This window comes from Sturnira hondurensis, unplaced genomic scaffold (genome assembly GCF_014824575.4).
Source record: "Sturnira hondurensis isolate 20B ecotype Veracruz unplaced genomic scaffold, ASM1482457v3 Scaffold0009733, whole genome shotgun sequence".
NCBI classification, from domain to species: Eukaryota; Metazoa; Chordata; class Mammalia; order Chiroptera; family Phyllostomidae; genus Sturnira; species Sturnira hondurensis.
Window position 1 is genome coordinate 6,893,946 of NW_028082364.1, and position 18,415 is coordinate 6,912,360.

The 18,415-nt window shown below is 62.1% G+C and overlaps 1 protein-coding gene across 2 annotated transcripts; it reads left to right on the forward strand.

Annotated features, from left to right (window-relative positions):
• EIF3B (eukaryotic translation initiation factor 3 subunit B) lies at positions 1-17,918 on the forward strand. Of its 2 annotated transcripts, none has more exons than XM_037057925.1 (19): positions 1-460; positions 4,745-4,937; positions 6,290-6,409; positions 6,841-6,898; positions 7,091-7,219; positions 7,434-7,591; positions 9,127-9,258; positions 9,347-9,413; positions 9,715-9,761; positions 10,524-10,734; positions 11,452-11,524; positions 12,213-12,335; positions 13,705-13,783; positions 14,429-14,567; positions 15,676-15,801; positions 16,175-16,252; positions 16,591-16,699; positions 16,879-16,996; positions 17,516-17,918. In XM_037057925.1, the coding sequence occupies exons 1-18, from the start codon at positions 34-36 to the stop codon at positions 16,980-16,982; spliced, it is 2,373 nt and encodes a 790-aa protein (XP_036913820.1). In that variant the 5' UTR covers positions 1-33; the 3' UTR covers positions 16,983-16,996; positions 17,516-17,918. The 2 variants fall into 2 exon arrangements, with proteins under 2 accessions (XP_036913820.1, XP_036913822.1); XM_037057927.1 differs by lacking the exon at positions 12,213-12,335 and adding an exon at positions 12,772-12,894.
• Positions 17,919-18,415: the final 497 nt, after the last annotated feature.

An 18,415-nucleotide genomic window follows, 5' to 3' on the forward strand; every position in this document is an offset into this window, starting at 1 on the left:
TCGGAAGCGCGGCGAGGCGGCAGCGGCGAGCCCATGCAGGACGCGGAGAACGTGGCGGCGCCCGAGGCGGCCGAGGAGCGGGCAGAGCCCGAACAGCAGCAGCCGGCCGCCGAGCCGCCGCAGGAGGAGCCGCCACGGCCCGCGGGACCCGGCGTGCAGGAGGCGGAGGACGTCGAGGACGAGGAGTCGGAGGCCGGGCCCGGGCCTGAAGTGCCGGCTGAGCCCGCGGCCAACGGAGAGGAGGCGGCCGGCACGACCCCCGGCGCGTCCCCGCCCCCGCCAGAGGAGCTCCCCGCTCCGGCCGCGGACGGGGCCCCAGGAGAGCAAGCCCGGGACGCGGCGGCCGAAGCCCGGTCCGACGGGGCGGGCGGGGAGCTTGGCGGCGCGGCTGAGAACGGCGATGCGGACGAGCCCTCCTTCAGCGACCCGGAGGACTTCGTGGACGACGTGAGCGAGGAAGGTGAGGCGGCGGGGCGCCCAACGTGGGCGGGGTCAGCAGGCTCCTCGGGAGTCAGCGGGGGGTGGCCCCCATTTTCCATCTGGCTCCTGCACAGAGGTAAGGTTTGCTGGGAGATTCTGGATCCTCTCCTTTCCTCCCGTAGAAGAGGGGTAGGATGAAGATAACCTGGCTACCCAGCTGTTCCTACCCCAGGTGTTTGGAGGCTGGGATAGCCACACGGTGCGCACCGTGGAGCCTGGCGAGTGTGCGGGGTGGGGCGGGGGTGGGGGTGTCGAGCAGAGCAGGACACACTGCACGCGCCGCCCGGTCTCCAGTGACAGTTGTCAGCTGCAGGTGTGGGTGCCCGAGTGTCCAGCCACACCTGTCAAAGGTGAAACCGACCCAGTGCGGGCTCCCGAAGGGGGTGGGCCGCTGTCCCTTGGAGCATGCAGTGGCAGAGCTCCCTGCGGAGAGAGAAGCTCCCCACTGGGACAGTGCCAGGCACGCTCTCCGAATCCCTGCCTGGGTGTCTGTCTAATCAGGAAGGCCGTCCACCGTCCTGTCCCAGATAATTGATTGTTTCAGGTTTCCGGTTGATTACAGCTTGCTTTGCTCTTTTTCTACATGATTCGATTGACAGGTGTTATTTCTGCTTCCTGCCCCAGAGGGACAGTTCAGCTCCTAATCTCAGCGGATTTTGTTGGCTTCTGTTTTCGTTTTTAGCGATTTAATCTCTACAGGCACGAAGCATATCAGCGGACCCCTGTGCGTTGACCACATTTCCATTCAGTGGGGGCCCTAACAAGTCACCACTCCAGCAGCCAGCGCTGCGCCAGGAAAACATGGCATTGCTGTGCCCAGATGCAAACTGTCTGCTGAGGTGGTGTGTGTGAGCACGCTGACAGAATCAGAATCCTAACGCATCTCTAGTAAAATGTAAAAGCTTAGAAAACTGAAATAGAGCTCTCAGCTCTTAAAGGAGATTTTAAAGTGTTACTTTGTGTCCTTACTTACCATGTCTTACTTTGTTTCATAAGATCAAAGGCATTCCTGGGTGAGAAGCAGGGAAGGCTGCACAGCTCCCTGGGGCAGTGGGCGGGCAATGGGCCTCCATCACTGACAGGCCCCCGTGAACCTGGCCGGGGCTGCGCTGCTGCGGCCTCTGCTGCCCAGACCCGAGCCTTTCTACCCCACCGGCTTTTGTTACTTTAAAATCTAATGTTGGTTTTAATCCTTTCATTATTTATTCTACATCTCCCTTTTCTTTTAAAGATTTTATTTGTTCTTAGAGAGAAGGAAAGGGACCTGGCCCACAACCCAGGCCTGTGCCCTGACTGTGAATGGAACTGGTGGCCTTTTGGTTCGCAGGCCAGCACTCAACCCACTGAGCCGCACCAGCCAATGCTTGACTTCCTTTTTAAGCATTTTTTTGAGCATGCTCCCTTCACACAAGAATTGTAATGCATGAACCGTGTCCAGATTTGCCCACTGTGGCGGTCAGCTGCTGCCATGAGCAGGTCTCGGGGAGCGTGTGGTCCCCAGGGTGACACAGGCCCCAGCCGGCCTGCAGCTTTCTGAGGGCCCTTGGTTGTGTCCGGTGCCCATGAGAGTTTTGTGAGAACTATCCTGTGTATAGGGAGCAGTGAGTGGTGCACAGGAGCCTCGTCTCGGGAACACGCAGAGCTGTGTGTAGTGCCCACTCCGGGGCCATCCGCTGCAGCGTGGGCTGCAGGGCAGCCTGGGCCCCTCCCGCTGAGACACCGGCCAGCTGCGTCTCCTCACAGGCCCCCTGCTCAGCCTCGCTTCTCAGCTGCTGGTGGGCTCTGCCAGAGTCGATGGAGGTGCTAACTCTCAGACGTGCCTCCCTCGGCTCATTAAGTATTGTTTGGGTATGTATTTACTTTTGAGAATTGCTGCTTTCTGTTTCTCCTGGAGCCGGATGGGGACTCCGAGCCAGGAGTAACCAGAAGTGTGAGTCGGAGACAGGTTTCTCTGCGTGTAGGTGCCACCCTTGCTCCTTGCTGTGTGCAGCAGACTCTCATAAAGAACTGGTACTCCCACTCGTAACTCTTGTCCGTTCAGGTCGGGCTTCATAGGCCACTTAATTGCACGGTCAGGGAGCGGCGGAAGGAACCCCGGACCCTGCGGAGCCACGGAGGGCAGCATCTTCAGGGTGTGGCTTGGACCTGCCTCTTTCCCTNTGCTCAGCCTCGCTTCTCAGCTGCTGGTGGGCTCTGCCAGAGTCGATGGAGGTGCTAACTCTCAGACGTGCCTCCCTCGGCTCATTAAGTATTGTTTGGGTATGTATTTACTTTTGAGAATTGCTGCTTTCTGTTTCTCCTGGAGCCGGATGGGGACTCTGAGCCAGGAGTAACCAGAAGTGTGAGCCGGAGACAGGTTTCTCTGCGTGTAGGTGCCACCCTTGCTCCTTGCTGTGTGCAGCAGACTCTCATAAAGAACCGGTACTCCCACTCGTAACTCTTGTCCGTTCAGGTCGGGCTTCATAGGCCACTTCATCGCATGGTCAGGGAGCGGCGGAAGGAACCCTGGACCCTGTGGAGCCACGGAGGGCAGCATCTTCAGGGTGTGGCTTGGACCTGCCTCTTTCCCTGTTTTCTGTTTGGTCTCAGTTTTTGTTTCTTTGAAATTTAAGTGGCAGTTTTTTTTCTTTTTTGAAAGATTTTATTTTTTTATTTTTAGAGAAGGGAGGGAGACAGGGAGAGAAACCTTGATGTGTGGTTGCCTCTTGTGCGCCCCGCTGCTGAAGACCCTGCCCATAATCCAGGCATGTGTCCTGGCTGGGAATCGAACCAGCGACTCTTTGGTTTGCCGGCAGCGCTCAATCCACTGAGCCACACCAGCCAGGGTGTGAAATTTAAGTGGCAGTTCTTTTCTTAAGGTAACATTTTCACTTATAAAGGTTGAAATTAGTTAGAAGTCATTTCCAACAGGGCAGGACTCTTTAAATTCAAGGACTTCTTTTTGAAAGACCTTTCGGTTTCTCATGGAGTGTCTCAGACACCGAAGTGGGGGGAGGGGATGCAGCGAGGGGCGTTTTCTGACAGGTCCCGTTTGGCACGTCGGCATTCTCTAAAGTGCGATAAAGACGGAAGGGTGGCGCTTGGCTCCAGAGCCCGGAGACGCGTGGTGCGGAGCCACTGGCCCAGCCAGGCCTGCAGGTGCCCTGCACTCACGCTGGCTGGCAGCCTGGCTGGTCTTGCTGGTCTCGCTTCGACGGTGGCTTCTTCGTCTGTCCTCTCTCTCCCAGTCCGGCGCTGTGGCACGTGTCACCGCTTTCCAGACCAGCCAGTTAGAACAGGAGGGTAGGACTTGCTTTGTTTCATCTGACGACGCTGTGACCTCCGAATGCCCGTCTCCAGCAGCTGTGTGGCACTTACCAGTTCTGGGGCCTTGTGGTCAGAGGACCCGGGTGTGGGATCCGCCCCAGGGAGGGTGGCAGCAGGCAGGTGGCCCCGAAGCGCCCAGCAAACCAGTGGGCCTCCCGTCTGCTTCCCAGCCTGTGCTGACTGGTTCTTCTCGTTTTGCACCCGCCTTTCCTTCTTCCTTCTGCTCCCACCTTCCAGCTGACGGAGATGAAGCAGGTCTAGGAGTTTCGAACACTGGAGCTGGGTACCTTAACTTTCAAAGCAGATACGCAAGCATAACACACTTTGTCTTTGCGTGTAGTTGAGAAAATAACAGCACATACCACTCGCCGTGTTCCCAGCACCATCCCAGCGTGTAGGGTGTGATGCCCATAAACAGCGGGGGGCTCCCAGCAGAGATGCTTTGTCCCGCGGGAGGCCCCACCCATAGGCAGTCGTAGCGTTTGCGCACATGCTCCCCTGAGCTTGCAAGTTCTCTGGTCTCCTTGTTTACACGCCCAGCTCGCCTCACCCTGTCTTAAGACAGAAGGGATTTGGGGGAAAGACGCCTGGCAGTGGGTTGGGGAAGGCTTCCCTGGTCAGTCCCAGCTGCCCTGGACTCCTCTGGTCACTGGCGCAAGGTCTTCCTCTTGGTCTGTGTCCTGCGTTATTTGCGGTCTGTTTTGAACACTCTTCATGACCTTCGCTGGCTGCCAGGGCTCTGTCCTATGTCCTGGCTGCTGGCCGGAGCGGGAGGAGTCCAGTCTTCCTGACTCTTCCAGGTGTAGCTTTGCAGGCAGCCGGGGCTGAGGCCTCCGTCCTTCCCAGCGCAGGCGTCGGCTCGCCTTCCTGCTCCTGGAAGGGGAGTTTGGGGCACCGAGCTGCTGCGCAGGCCTGTGGTCAGACCATTCGGTCACAGGGCACATCTCTCCCCGCACAGAACTGCTCGGGGATGTGCTCAAAGACCGGCCCCAGGAGGCGGACGGGATCGACTCGGTCATCGTCGTCGACAACGTCCCTCAGGTGGGGCCGGACCGGCTGGAGAAGCTCAAGAATGTCATCCACAAGATCTTCTCCAAGTTCGGGAAAATCACCAACGACTTCTACCCAGAGGAGGATGGAAAGACAAAAGGGTGAGTCGCGGGTGGTCTCACCGCAAGTGTCGTTGGTGTCTCTCTGGTGTCAGACGCCTGCGTCGGTCACGGCGAGGCAGCCCTCTGTTGCTGGCCTATCGCCTCACTGGGGCACTCGGCAGCGCAGGCCTTGGTTCCGGCCGGCCCCCAGAGGTGGCAGCAGGTCTGCCGCGTGCTGGGGGTGTGGGGTGCTGGGTACTGAGTGCTCAGGAGATCGGCACTTGGTATTCTACTGTGCGGTGGTGGTGGGTGCGTCCTGGGCAAACGGCTTGTGGATCTGGAAGCTGGCAGGGTTTCAGGCAAACTGTGCATGTGGGTTTATTGGATTAAAGATGGTGCGCTCCCCCCACATTTGACCTCTGAGATGGGGGTGTTTTCACAGTCTCGGTGGGAGCACCAGGTCTTGCCGGGTCAGCAGCTTTCTTCTAGAACTGCCTGAGGCGGTGAGGCCTCTTTGAAATGTGGGAGCGGGGGGCGCTGCGTGCAACCTGCCGTTTGCTTTAAAGTTCCGTGGGGTCCTCCGTGCTGGTGAGTGTGGTCTGGGCCTTCACCTTGTGTCCATCACACCGCCACCTGCTTTCCTGCTGGTCCACCCACAGTGAGTCGCAGCTGCAGGCGCGGCATGTGTCCCCTTGGTGGCAGTGTGGTCATTTCTTTGCTCTGGAGCCAGGAGTGGAGTGGGGGGGGTGGCATGTAGCCCCCACAGTACTGCTGGGCAGAGTCTGCCCACGATGAGGCGGTGACTGACTCACGCTGCAGCCGGTGGGGACACGCGAGCGTTTTGCATCTTGCTGCGTGGTCCCGTCGGCCTTCCTCCGTTGGCGTTCCCTGGGGGGCCAGCCTCCGAGAGGACAGCCCTGGGAGGCGACCGTGGGTTCTGACTCAGGTTTGCAAACCAGCCAGGGCAGCTTTGATTTCTTTTTGGAAATTAGGAGACCAAACGCAGGTAACGCGTGTGACGTTTTCTCTTTGGAACTGGGTGGAAGGGCACCTCGCATTCTCTTTTCTTTATAATGAAATGTTCTTGAACCTCTGAGACTGGAATACGGCATGGTGTGTAACACTTGCGACTCTGTAGCTGCTTTATTGGAATAATGGACACTAACCCAGCCCAGTTTTAAATACACGGTTTTATAGGTTTTGATGTGAAGCCACACGGTAGTCCGGGTAAGGGCATTTTGACGGGTGGGCTGCTCTGTGATGGCGGGGTGGGAGACTTGGGTTGCTGAGGGTGTCTTTCATGCTGAGGAAGCTTCGCCGCCGTGACGACTGTCTCCACCCAGCAGGGGCGCGGCCCAGGTGCCGGCCCTGACCCCAGTCTGACACACGTGCGCCAACGGCCCTCGCTGCAGGTACATCTTCCTGGAGTACGCGTCCCCCGCCCATGCCTCGGACGCCGTGAAGAACGCCGACGGCTACAAGCTGGACAAGCAGCACACGTTCAGAGTCAACCTCTTCACTGACTTCGACAAGTGAGTTCAGGCTCTGGCCTGAGGTCCTGGACGTGCCCCTGCAGAGTGACCAGGTTCCAGAGGCCGTGCCCCAGCCTTCCGGGTGGTTCCATCCTCTGGTCAGACCCCTACAGGACCGTTCACACCCCTGGCCCCATGCACTGGCCAGTAGCACCCCCCCCACCGGCATCCCCCACCAGGTATTAACAACCAGTAGTAATAACCAGTAGAAGCTCACCCTCTCCCTGCCCTGCGATGCACAGGCGGGGGCTCGGAGCGGCGGGTCCCCAGACAGCGTCCCTTCGCGATAACGTTGCGGAGCTGCTATAAGACCCGACCTTGGTCACGCGGCTGAGCCGGCGCTCAGTGAGGGCTAGCTGTGGACTGCCTGGGCGGGAACCGGGGTGGCCGCCGCTGCCCTGTGTCACCAGCCGTGTCCTCTTCCCCTCCAGGTACATGACCATCAGTGATGAGTGGGACATTCCAGAGAAGCAGCCTTTCAAAGACTTGGTAGGCGGTGTCAGCGCGACAGCCGGGTGGTGGGGAGAAGGGTGGGTGGCCGCCCGGCTTGAGTTGGCAAATTCCTTGGGAGTCAGAGATGCCGATGGGCTGGTCAGCCTCTGCGAGCAGTAGCCATGGGCCAGTTTCCTGTAGTGGACGTTAACGACGGGGGTTGGGTCCCTTGCCCTCGGTTCTTTTTAGGGAAACCTGCGGTACTGGCTGGAGGAGGCGGAGTGCAGAGACCAGTACAGCGTGATCTTCGAGAGCGGGGACCGCACCTCCATACTATGGAACGACGTCAAGGACCCTGTCTCCATTGAGGAGAGAGCGGTGAGTGTTTGCTGCCGCGAGGGGCAGGCGAGGGGTCCTGTCCTCCCAGGTGCGGTCTGTGAGAATGGCTCCAGGCTTCCCCAAGCTGTAGCGTGAGTTGGGGGGCGGGCAGGGGGCTCCTGGTGTGTGCTGGGTCAGAGTGCGCGGGCGGGTCCTTGGGTGGGTGGGGCGGGCCGTGGCTGTCGTGGTCACGTTGGCCTGGCGTTTTCCGCAGCGGTGGACGGAGACCTACGTGCGCTGGTCTCCTAAGGGCACCTACCTGGCGACCTTCCATCAGCGCGGCATTGCACTCTGGGGGGGCGAGAAGTTCAAGCAGATTCAGAGGTTCAGCCACCAGGGTGTTCAGCTCATCGACTTCTCCCCTTGTGAAAGGTAGGCTCGTGGGGTCTGTTCCTTTCGGAGCCGGCCTGACCTCTGCGGCCCACCCTGCACCATCTCGGGGACTGGGGTGCTGTCGTTTCACGCTCGGACAGCACAGGGTGCAGAGAGCTCCTGTGTGCTCTCCCCGCGGGACTGTGTCGCTCCGCCACCGCCTCTCTCCCAGCGTTCCTCTCTCCCAGCGTTCCGGCCAAGTGCGTCCAGGAGCCGTTCAGGGGTGAGGGTGAGGGGCAGCCCTCCCCCAGCGGGAGGCTCTGCGCAGCCCCGCGCCGTCACCAGCTGCAGGGAGGGGACTGCTGGCTTCCGTCCAGTTTTGTTCCTCTGTCCAGGGACATCCTTTGTACTATGTTTTCCCTTCGGGTCAAGATCTAGTCCAAGGCCGGTTGTTTTGGGGATGGTTTTCTTGTGAATAGACGCCCTCCAGTGTGCGCTGCTCCGAGCGGCCCAGCTCTGGGTGGGTCGACCAGAGGGAGCTTGAAGGCCACACCGCACAGTGTCCTGTCTGCCCTGGCCTCAGCCCCGGCGTGCCCTCCCCAGGAGCACACGCCGCCGCCACCCTTGTACCTCTGGGGCGCTGCAGCTCCGCCTCTGGCCACCAGGCCTTCCTCAGTGGGGCTCCCCAGAGGCCCCCTCACAGGCGCCTGGAGCCTCCCCACACACGCCGCACCTTCTGAACTCCTGAGTGTTTTCAGCTTTCTCCGCACCCCATGTTGCTCTGACTCACAGCTGGTTGGTGCAGACCTGGGCCCAGGCCGGGGCACACGTGGCGTTTAGGCCCTTGTGTGTCAGAACTCTCTCGCCTGCAGCTGCGCTCCCTCCCGGTTGGGACCAGGTCGGCGGCCTGTGAGCCGTCTCATCTCTCTGGCTTGGCCTTCACTTTGGTCCTGGTGTTTCCTGTAGACCTCGGTTCTAGCTGAGGTTTCCTCGTTTGATGGAGTAGGTTTTGTTTTTTTTTAATAGTTTCTTAGGGTCCTTGGCGCTTTCTTTCTTTCTTTTTTTTTTTTTTAAGATTTTATTCATTTTTTAGAGGGGAAGGAGAGAGGGAGAGAAACATCAATGTATGGTTGCCTTTTGTGCATCCCCTGCTGGGAGTTGGCCTGCAGGGAACAGGCCTGCAACCCAGGCATGTGCCCTGACTGGGAATCGAACTGCGATTGTCTGGTTCGCAAACCTGTGCTCAATCCACTGAGCTAAGCCAGCCAGGGCTGATGGAGTAGTTTTTACACCGTTATTTCTGCCTGTTTTCAGCACGGAATGGTGGGTGTCTTGTGCGGCAGCCGCAGCATGTGTCGTTGGGGTGGAACGACACGTGACTCGAGGCCGGGGCCACCGCAGGGTCGGGGTGCTGCCTCCTCCCCCTCGTCCCCGTGACCCCGTCTCAGCCTCCAGGCGGTCGGTGGTTCTGCTCCTGTTCCGCTGGGGCCTCCTCTCGGGAGAACCGCCAGGGAACCTGGGGCCGAGGCCGTGCCGGCCAGCAGTCGTGGCCTCGGGGAGAGGGCAGGAGGCTGTGAGTGTCCCCTGTGTTGCAGGTACCTGGTGACCTTCAGCCCCCTGATGGACACGCAGGACGACCCCCAGGCCATCATCATCTGGGACATCCTCACTGGGCAGAAGAAGAGAGGCTTTCACTGCGAGAGCTCCGCCCACTGGCCCATCTTTAAGTGAGGAGGCGGGGCCAGTGAGGAGGCGGGGCTGGGCCCCTTGGGGGGGCTTGTGGGCGGGGCCTGGCACTGTTGCTCTTCTTCTCAGGTGGAGCCATGATGGCAAATTCTTTGCCAGAATGACGCTTGACACCCTTAGCATCTACGAAACGCCTGTGAGTGGCCTCGGTACTGAGACCTGAGTGGGGCTGGTGCGGGGTGCCCCCGAGCCTGGCAATGGGGGTGGGGCTGCATGTGCAGGCTGGAGGCTGTGAGGCGCCCCCTTGGGGTCTCGTGTCCTGGGACAGCCAGGCGGCTGGGAAACAGGAGCTCTTTCGGTGTTTGCCGCTCGCTCCCTCTTCTCGAGGCCCCCTTGGCAAGCTCCCACTGGGATCTGGGGTTGCCTTGGTGAAAAAAATTACATTGTTGAGACATGGGGCTGATGTGAGTGCACTGTGACCCCGTTTTTTCCGGCAGTCTATGGGTCTCCTGGACAAGAAGAGCCTGAAGATCTCAGGCATAAAGTGAGTGGCTGTCCCTCCCAGCTGCTGTCCCTCGCTGTCTCTCCATGAGCCCTGGGCTCCACACTGTCCTTGTTCTGGGTGTGAAGATGGCTCAGGCTGCTGCTGGGTGCCACTCGGGCCACTCGTCTCCTTCCCTGCACACAGGCACCTCTGAGGGCCCCAGGGTGGAGCTGGGGCTCTGCCTCCTGACTGGTGTTTTCTGTTACTCGGGTGACTGCAGTGGGGTCAGGTGGCCTTTGGTGGGTCCAGGTCCTGTCTGTCAGGGCCCCCTTTCCTGTCTCGGAAGCCCCTGGATGGGCCAGTGTCTCCACAGTGCAGTGTCCACTCTGCGGGGGCAGCATCGGGGCCCATAGTGAGAACGAAAGCAGCACCAGTCCGCCTGGACGGTGACACCTCCGGGGCACTCAGGGCGGGGCTCTGCCCCGACTCCCCAGCCCTCTTTGCCTACTGTGGTGGGGTTTCCCCACATCACCCTTAGAAGCCTGATGGCTGGCCCCTCTGCCTAGAGCGATGTCACCTGTAGACAGGCACAGTGGGGAGTGGGGCCGGGTGCTGCCTGGAGGCCCGTGGTGCCGGGGTTGGCGCGGTCAGCAGCCCCCGCCCCCGCCCTGGCAGGGTGGGTTAGTGCTGTGCTGTCCCAGGGTGAGATGACCAGCACAGCCCTCGCACAGCACCTGGTGGTCACCTGTGCACACCCAGTGCACTGTGACGTTGGAGTCGCTTGGCCTGACCTCGGGTGACGTTGCATCCTCGGCTCCACAGAGACTTTTCCTGGTCTCCGGGGGGCAACATCATAGCCTTTTGGGTGCCTGAGGACAAAGACATCCCGGCGAGGGTCACCCTGATGCAGCTGCCCAGCAGGCAGGAGATCCGAGTCAGGAACCTGTTCAACGTCGTGGACTGCAAACTGCACTGGCAGAAGAACGGGGACTACCTGTGCGTCAAGGTGGACAGGACGCCCAAGGGCACCCAGGTGAATAGCGCCGGGGGCCACTCCAGGCCAGCTGCTCTGTGTGCAGGGAGCTGAGGGGTTTGCGGTTGGGGGGGGGGGTCGTGTTTTCAGACCCACCTGACACTGGAAGTGGTGAGCTGGCATGTCACAGTTGGAGCGGGTGGCACACTCACAGTGCAGAGTCATCAGGGGAGGCAGCTGCCCATGGACAGCGCAGGTCTGAGCAGTGCGGGACACCTGGACGTGGGCTTTTTCTGAGGGCAGTGGAGCTGGCCCTCTGAGTTCTGGGCTCCGTGTGTGCAGTGCAGCCAGCCACAGGCAGGGAGCAGCGCAGAGGGCCGGCCGTGCGCAGTGATGCACGCGGCTCATGTGTGGCCTGGGCGCCCATGGGGCCTGGTGTCCGGCTGTGGTGCTGCTGGGAAGCCCCCAGCAAAAGGGCTCTGACCGGCCCACGGGCAGAACTTTCTGCCCCGGGGGCGTTCTGCAGACAGGCTGCAGTGCCAGTCTGTGGGCATCTGTGCAGGACCAGGGCCTGCACGGCAGTTCCTCGAAGTCGTGCCCACGTGGTGTCTGTCCAGCTGCTATACAGAGCCTGCGTCACTGCGTTCTGTGCGTGCCCGTGGGCCCCGTGTCATGACGAGGGGCGAGATCCGAGTCCTCATACTCACATTTTTCACAGTGTCGTCCTTTCTTTTTTCTTTCTCTCTTTTTTTCTTTTCTCTCTCTTTTTTTTACCAGGGTGTTGTCACAAACTTTGAAATTTTCCGAATGAGGGAGAAACAGGTACCTGTTGACGTGGTCGAGATGAAAGGCAAGTCCACAGGGCCCTCCCATGGTCAAGTTGTCCTGGTGCACCGTGCGCACCTGGCCCTGGAAACCCGTGGGGGTGCCGTGCGGGCAGAGTGCTGGGACTCGGCGCTTGCTCCCAGTGGGCGGCTGTGTGCTGAGCTACCAGACACGTTTGCAGGGTGGCCAAGTCCAGTCTCCTCACTCCCCCATCGGCCAGGGGAAGTGAGGTAGCGGCGGAGCAGGCAGCAGAGGGTGGGGGGTGACTGCACGGGGTGGGGCCTGGCCTCCAAGCCCTGTCACTGCCTCAGTGCAGGCTCTGGGCTCAAGTGGCCTGTTTGGGCCCGGAACCGCTGTGCCAATGCCAGGGTTCCGCCCCAGGTGGCTGTGTTGGTCTGCGTGTTTTGTTCCTCTGGAGGGAGGAGAAAGAGCAGGGGTGTTAAAGAGGTGGAGAGGAGGCCAGCCCGTCACGGGCCGTGGGCTCTCTGTGCGTGCCACGGCCAGTGTCGGGGAAGGTCATTTAGGGTAGGGAAGGGTGAGTGCTGGGGCCACACAGCCCAGGGCAGGTGGCCTGGTGGGGCCTCCCCTGAGGGTGACCCTGCCATGCTTGGAGTGGCTGCTGTGGGGCCTCAGATGCCCTCTCCTCCACCTGCGCCGAGTGCCCTCCAGTGGATGGGTGGGGGGACTGACCGGGACCACTCTCCCGGCTGCAGAGACCATCATCGCCTTCGCCTGGGAGCCGAACGGGAGCAAGTTTGCGGTGCTGCACGGGGAGGCCCCACGCATATCCGTGTCCTTCTACCACGTGAAGAGCAATGGGAAGATCGAGCTCATCAGTGGGTGGCCTCCCTGTCCCGTGTTGCGTGGGGGGCGCCGGCCGGGGCAGCCTCGGGAAGGACAAGCTTTTGTGGCTCACGTGGGCACATCCCTTCCACAGGGAGGCGGCCCCCCCCNCTGCGTGTTTTGTTCCTCTGGAGGGAGGAGAAAGAGCAGGGGTGTTAAAGAGGTGGAGAGGAGGCCAGCCCGTCACGGGCCGTGGGCTCTCTGTGCGTGCCACGGCCAGTGTCGGGGAAGGTCATTTAGGGTAGGGAAGGGTGAGTGCTGGGGCCACACAGCCCAGGGCAGGTGGCCTGGTGGGGCCTCCCCTGAGGGTGACCCTGCCATGCTTGGAGTGGCTGCTGTGGGACCTCAGATGCCCTCTCCTCCACCTGCGCCCAGTGCCCTCCAGTGGATGGGTGGGGGGACTGACCGGGACCACTCTCCCGGCTGCAGAGACCATCATCGCCTTCGCCTGGGAGCCGAATGGGAGCAAGTTTGCGGTGCTGCACGGGGAGGCCCCACGCATATCCGTGTCCTTCTACCACGTGAAGAGCAACGGGAAGATCGAGCTCATCAGTGGGTGGCCTCCCTATCCCGTGTTGCGTGGGGGGCGCCGGCCGGGGCAGCCTCGGGAAGGACAAGCTTTTGTGGCTCACGTGGGCACATCCCTTCCACAGGGAGGCGGCCCCCCCCCTCCGCCCGCCTCGGCGGTGTCTGCACTTGAGTTTCCTGCCCTGTGGGTGGAGCTGCCATCTTGGGGGCACACCCCCCGCCCCTGCTCTATGTGGGTTCCCTGTCCTCACCCTGCCTCAGCCCTGCCTGGGAGGGGCTGGCCCGTTCCCCCAGGCAGACAGGGCTCCCCTTCCGGGTCCTCAGTGCTCAGCACACAGTAGGTCTTCAGTGAGCACTGCGGTGCGGGGAGAGAGATTGCTTGTGGTACCGCCCACCCTGGTCAGACCCCGCCCCTGGCCCCCTGGGGCTCCTCTGGGTCTTAGTAGGCAGTGGGCAGGGATGGCTTTGGAGAGGTGACATGAGTGAGATTCAGGAGGACATGGGAGTTGGAACCTGGTGGAACCTGGAGTTGGGCCTCCTTGCACACGTGGTCCCCCTGTCTGACGGCACCACCTGGCAAAGTGTTCGGAACACAGGACGTTGCTCAGTGATGCCACAGCCCAACCCGTCTCTGTGCTCAGTGGGCCGCCACTGAGTGTGCGTCCGCGGAGGGTCGCTGGTAGTTCTCACAGGCACAGTGCGTGGGGGGTGCAGAAGCCCATTTCACAGTGCCCACGAGGGCGGCGGGACCCCGTGGCCTGCCCCTCTGTCCTGGCTGCAGGCTGGCCCCAGAGCCTGCGGCGTGAGCTCTCACAGGTGCCCCCTCCCTTCCAGAAGCGTTTGACAAGCAGCAGGCAAACACCATCTTCTGGAGCCCCCAGGGCCAGTTCGTGGTGCTGGCCGGCCTCAGGAGGTGGGTGTCCGCCGTCCTGTCCTTGACCCCGTCTCCTGCACTGGGTCCCGAGTGGAGGCACTGCCCAGTCCTCCAGAACCTGAGTGTTCTCTCAGTGGAGGGTCACCCCAGCTTCGGTCGGTGGGACAGACGTGTGGTGGGAGCGCCGTGCTCCCTGGATGTGGGCTGAGACCAGGCAGACAAAAGTGGGCACTGGCTGGGCTCACTTCACAGGCCCTGGGAGAGGAGGTCAGGCAGGACCACCTCCTGTGGACTTGTGTCCCAGGGCAAGCCCGTGTTGTAAAGGGAACGGTGCCCCCAGGGGCCATCAGACAGGGCGAGCCTCCCTGGGGGTGGAGGGTGGGAACACAAGAGCGCAAACACAGCCCCTCCCCTGCCCGACACGGCCGCCCTTCTCAGTGTAGGGCAGTGCGGGCCCTGCAGCCGCCTGGCCCCACTCGATGGGAGACACCTCCTGTTGTCTCAGGTCCTGGCACAGGGCCAGCCTGTCCCTGGAGACGGTGCCACCTCGTCCTCTCGTTCCCACACCAATAGCGGGTGGTGGTCAGCGGGGCCTGGGCTCTCCCCCAGGCCCTGCCCAGCACAGGGACAGGAGAACCACGCACAGTGGGGCTCCCGGTGAGGCCCGTCCATCTGTGTCTGCAGCATGAACGGCGCTTTGGCGTTCGTGGACGCCTCGGACTGCACCGTCATGAACATTGCCGAGCACTACATGGCCTCCGACGTGGAGTGGGACCCAACTGGCCGCTACGTCATCACTTCTGTGTCCTGGTGGAGCCATAAGGTATGGGGCCCAGCCTGCTCGCTCTTTGGAAGCAGGGCGCTGCCAGGCTCACAGCTTCCTCATTGCCTTGGAAAGAAATCCCAGTGCAGCATCGCCTGCTCGCCATACCCCCGCGGGCAGCGGGCAGCGGGCAGCGGGCGCTGCTGTCGCCACTGTTTAGGGACTCTCCGTGCCCGGCCCAGGCCACCTTAGTACAGTGCTCCTCAGTGCAAGGGACATACATCCCCATTATCACTGAGAGGATGTGCTGAGGAGCACTGGTCCAGGGAGGGATCCAAAATTCAAAATCCGAAGTGTGGTTCCCACTGCGCGCGTGCTGATTTCCCACCGCTGCAACCCCAGTCTCCAGTGCTTGTGGCCTGAGCACCTGAGGTTCAGCCTCCGCACGTCGGGCGCTCCTGCGCCAAGCCATGTGCGTCACGGCCTGCAGCAGCCAGGCTGCTCGGGTTCCCCGTCTGCAGCCCGCCCTGCGGTTCCAGATGAACCCAGGCCGCGTGTTCTGCGCCGGAGCGTGGAGTGGGTGCGGGAAGGGGAAGTGCATCCTGGTTCACTGGCGTGGCTCCTCCTCTCTCAAGCGGGAAGGCCGGGGTCGCGGATGGGTTTTGTCCAGTGGAGTGAAGTGGCAGGGACACTCTTGCCAACAGTGCTTTGAGTCAGACCTTGGCCCTGCGACCAGGACCAGTGTGTGGGCCCTGCCTGCGTCTGGGCCTTCGGAGGAGGCAGCCCTCGTGGCAGCAGCCACCGTAGTGCTGGTCTGAGACGGGGTCACAGCGGGGAAAGGAGGGCCCTGCTTCCTTCTCCAGGAACTTGTCACAGATGGCGTCGGCCGAGTGCGGCTGGGTTTGGTGGCTGTGCTGGTTTCCACGGTGGCCCAGTGAGAGCCTGTGGGTGGTCAGCGCCGTCGTAGCTGCTGCGTGGGTGGCACCCTGGGGTCCAGGGCCCCGGTCGGGGGTCTCCTGGTCTCCTGCTGTCCCCTGCTGAGTACGGCTGGGTGAAGGCGGCGGTCTTTGGGTGTTCCTGTGGTCCCACTGCTGCTGTGGGTCATGGGTCCCTGGTGTGGGTCAGGGCCGGTGCTGTGAGCGCCACCTCCGACCTCTGCCCCTTGCAGGTGGACAATGCGTACTGGCTGTGGACCTTCCAGGGGCGCCTCCTGCAGAAGAACAACAAGGACCGCTTCTGCCAGCTGCTGTGGCGGCCCCGGCCCCCGACGCTCCTCAGCCAGGACCAGATAAAGGTCTGGCACCCCCCGCCCCCCAGCTTATGGTGACAACAGGGTGGGAACGAGTGAGCAGTGGAAAGGTGACATTTTGGTGGTCCTTTGAAGAGATGCTTGAACAACAGCAACCGAATGGAAAAGAATGGTTTGAGGACAGGCCCCAGGGTTTTCAGGTGGTCTCAGGTCACACTGTTCTCATTCTAGGAAGTTCGTGTGAATGGGGGTTGGCGAGACTAAAACACCCGCCTGTGGGGCTCCTATGAGCCTGGGGACTTGCGGGCAGGGCTCCCAGGAGGTTGAGGGCGTCGTGTCACGTGGGCCACATGTCCGTGGTTGTCCTCGTGGGGCTGGCCTGCGCATGCAAGTCCTGAGTGGCCTGTCTTGGTTTCAGCAAATCCGAAAAGACCTGAAGAAGTACTCCAAGATCTTTGAACAGAAGGACCGTCTGAGCCAGTCCAAAGCCTCAAAGGTCAGCCTTGGGGACGTGCCGCAGAGAGCCCCTGCCTCCCCTGGCCGAGAAGGGCAGCGCCCAGCTGGGGCGGAGGGCGCGTCCAGTGGGGGCACTGACTCTGACCACAGAGCATGGTCACGCACAGAGAGGGGCTGCAGAGGCCGGGATCTGGGCTCGTCAGACACAGGGCTGGGGGTGGGGCGGTGAGGGGAAGAAAGAGGAGAACGAGCCCCGCCCCTTCCCGTTCCTCCGTGGCGCCCTCGCGGAAGGGGAGTCCTCAGGCCCGCCTGTGTGAGGTGGCTGCTGACAGGTTTCCGTGTTGGTCCTGTGACACTGTGACCCCTGCCCTGTGCCAGGAACTGGTGGAGCGGAGGCGGACCATGATGGAGGACTTCCGGAGGTACCGGCAGATGGCCCAGGAGCGGTACCTGCAGCAGAAGAGCGAGCGCCTGGAGCTGCGCGGAGGTAGCGTGCGCGCCTGCGCGGAGGCGGGCTTGGGCCGCGTGTGTGGCAGCGCTCCGCTCCCTGCGTGTCTGCACGTGGGGTTCTCGGCGAGCATCCCTGCTGTGTGTGTGACGGTTCTCTGCGAGGAGGGGGGCCGCGCACCGCCCCGCCGCCCACTGGAGCCCCTCCCTCCTTTCCAGGCGTGGACACGGACGAGCTGGACAGCAACGTGGAGGACTGGGAGGAGGAGACCATCGAGTTTTTCGTCACTGAAGAAGTCATCCCTCTCAGCAGTCAGGAGTGACCGAGAGCACTGTGGTGAGGTGCCTTCTGGGGGGGTGGGGGGAGCAGGCGCCCTGTGGCTGGACCCCCACACTGGAACACGTCTTGTTTGAGGCGGTTCGAGGAAGCCCAGGGTCATGCTCACAAGGTTACAGCAGCCTCTCGTGTGGGAGCTGTGACGTCTGGGGCAGGACTGGCCCCCCTCACCACGGGGCTCGGGTGGAGGGAGCAGGGTTAGGGTCAGGCTGAGAAGGCGAGAGCCTGTGACATCTAGTCCCTGTGGCCGGGGCTCCATCGCTGCCCGGGTGACAGGGCAGGGCCCAGAGGGTCGATCCTTCTTGGGGTGGGCGGCTGTGGGGATGAGAGGTCACTGGGTGTCCGGGCAGGACAGGTGACTCCTGTCGTCCTCTGCTGTGGTGCTCCTCAGCCTCAGACTGAGTGGCCCGGGGCTGCCTCCACCGCCGGGAGGGGCTGGTTTGGGGCTGCCCGCCCGTGGGGCCCCGGGGTGCCAGGCTGGGCCCAGTGCCGGACACACAGTATGTTCCCTTGTTGCAGCGTCCCCGAGGGCCGGAGCCGGGGCGTCCCTGCAGACGGCCTGTGCCGGCCCAAGTGCCCGTGCTTCCCGCTCCGCACTGACCGCCCGGGAGGCCCCGTCTCCAGTCGTGCCTTCACCCCGGGCCCCGGGGCGGTGTCCAGGCGCTGCTTGCAGTCTCTTGTTTGGGTTTCGAGTCACGCCACCAGCGTTTGTTACTGAGACGCCTGTGTGGTGCAGTGGCACAGCCGCTCCTGCGACATCGCGGCTGCCTGTGGGACTTGCCATCCTGTGGGCGTGGGCCCCAGCCCGGGAGCAGCACGCCCGCTGTGTCCCTGCTCCGGGCACTGCAGCGCCTGGTCCTCGCCTGCAGGTGGTGCAGACACGCAGGGGCCGAACACAAATAAAAGCAGACCTGACTGAACACGTCTGTCCTCCTGTCTTTAAACATGGGTGGGGCCGGGGTGGGGTGCCTCCCTCCCTGCCCCGCAGGGCTGATTTCGGTGGGGCTCTTCCACACACACGTGGGGCAGGTGTGGCACGCAGGGCCCTCTGTGGTTGTGTCCTGCCATCCAGTCGGTCCGGGAACTGCTCCTTCAGGTCTCTACGCGCTCCCCATGGCGCAAGGTGAGAGCCCAGTGCATCGTTCCTTGGGCATCCAGCTGGGGGCGTGCGTGGTTGTCCCTTTAGCTGCTGCCTTGTGGTCCTGAGGACTCAACCTCTTTCTCCGCTGACCAGGGAGTGGACAAAGCCACGTGTGCTCAGCCCATTCTCTGTGACCTGTTGCCCATCTCTGACCTGTCAGAGCACAGCCTCCCCCACTGGCCTCAGCTCCTGGCACCCAGGGCTTGGCCTTCACACCCACGCAGTGAGGCTGGACAGGCCCTCCGGCCTTGCTGGAGTGGGCACAGGCCTCTGACGTC

Coding starts and splice junctions, on each gene's coding strand:
- EIF3B (XM_037057925.1), top strand. CDS start 34: ATGCAGGACGCGGAGAACGTGGCGGCGCCCGAGGCGGCCGAGGAGCGG. Junction 4,938..6,289: donor GAGGATGGAAAGACAAAAGG/GTGAGTCGCGGG, acceptor CCCTCGCTGCAG/GTACATCTTCCTGGAGTACG. Junction 16,253..16,590: donor GCCAGTCCAAAGCCTCAAAG/GTCAGCCTTGGG, acceptor GCCCTGTGCCAG/GAACTGGTGGAGCGGAGGCG.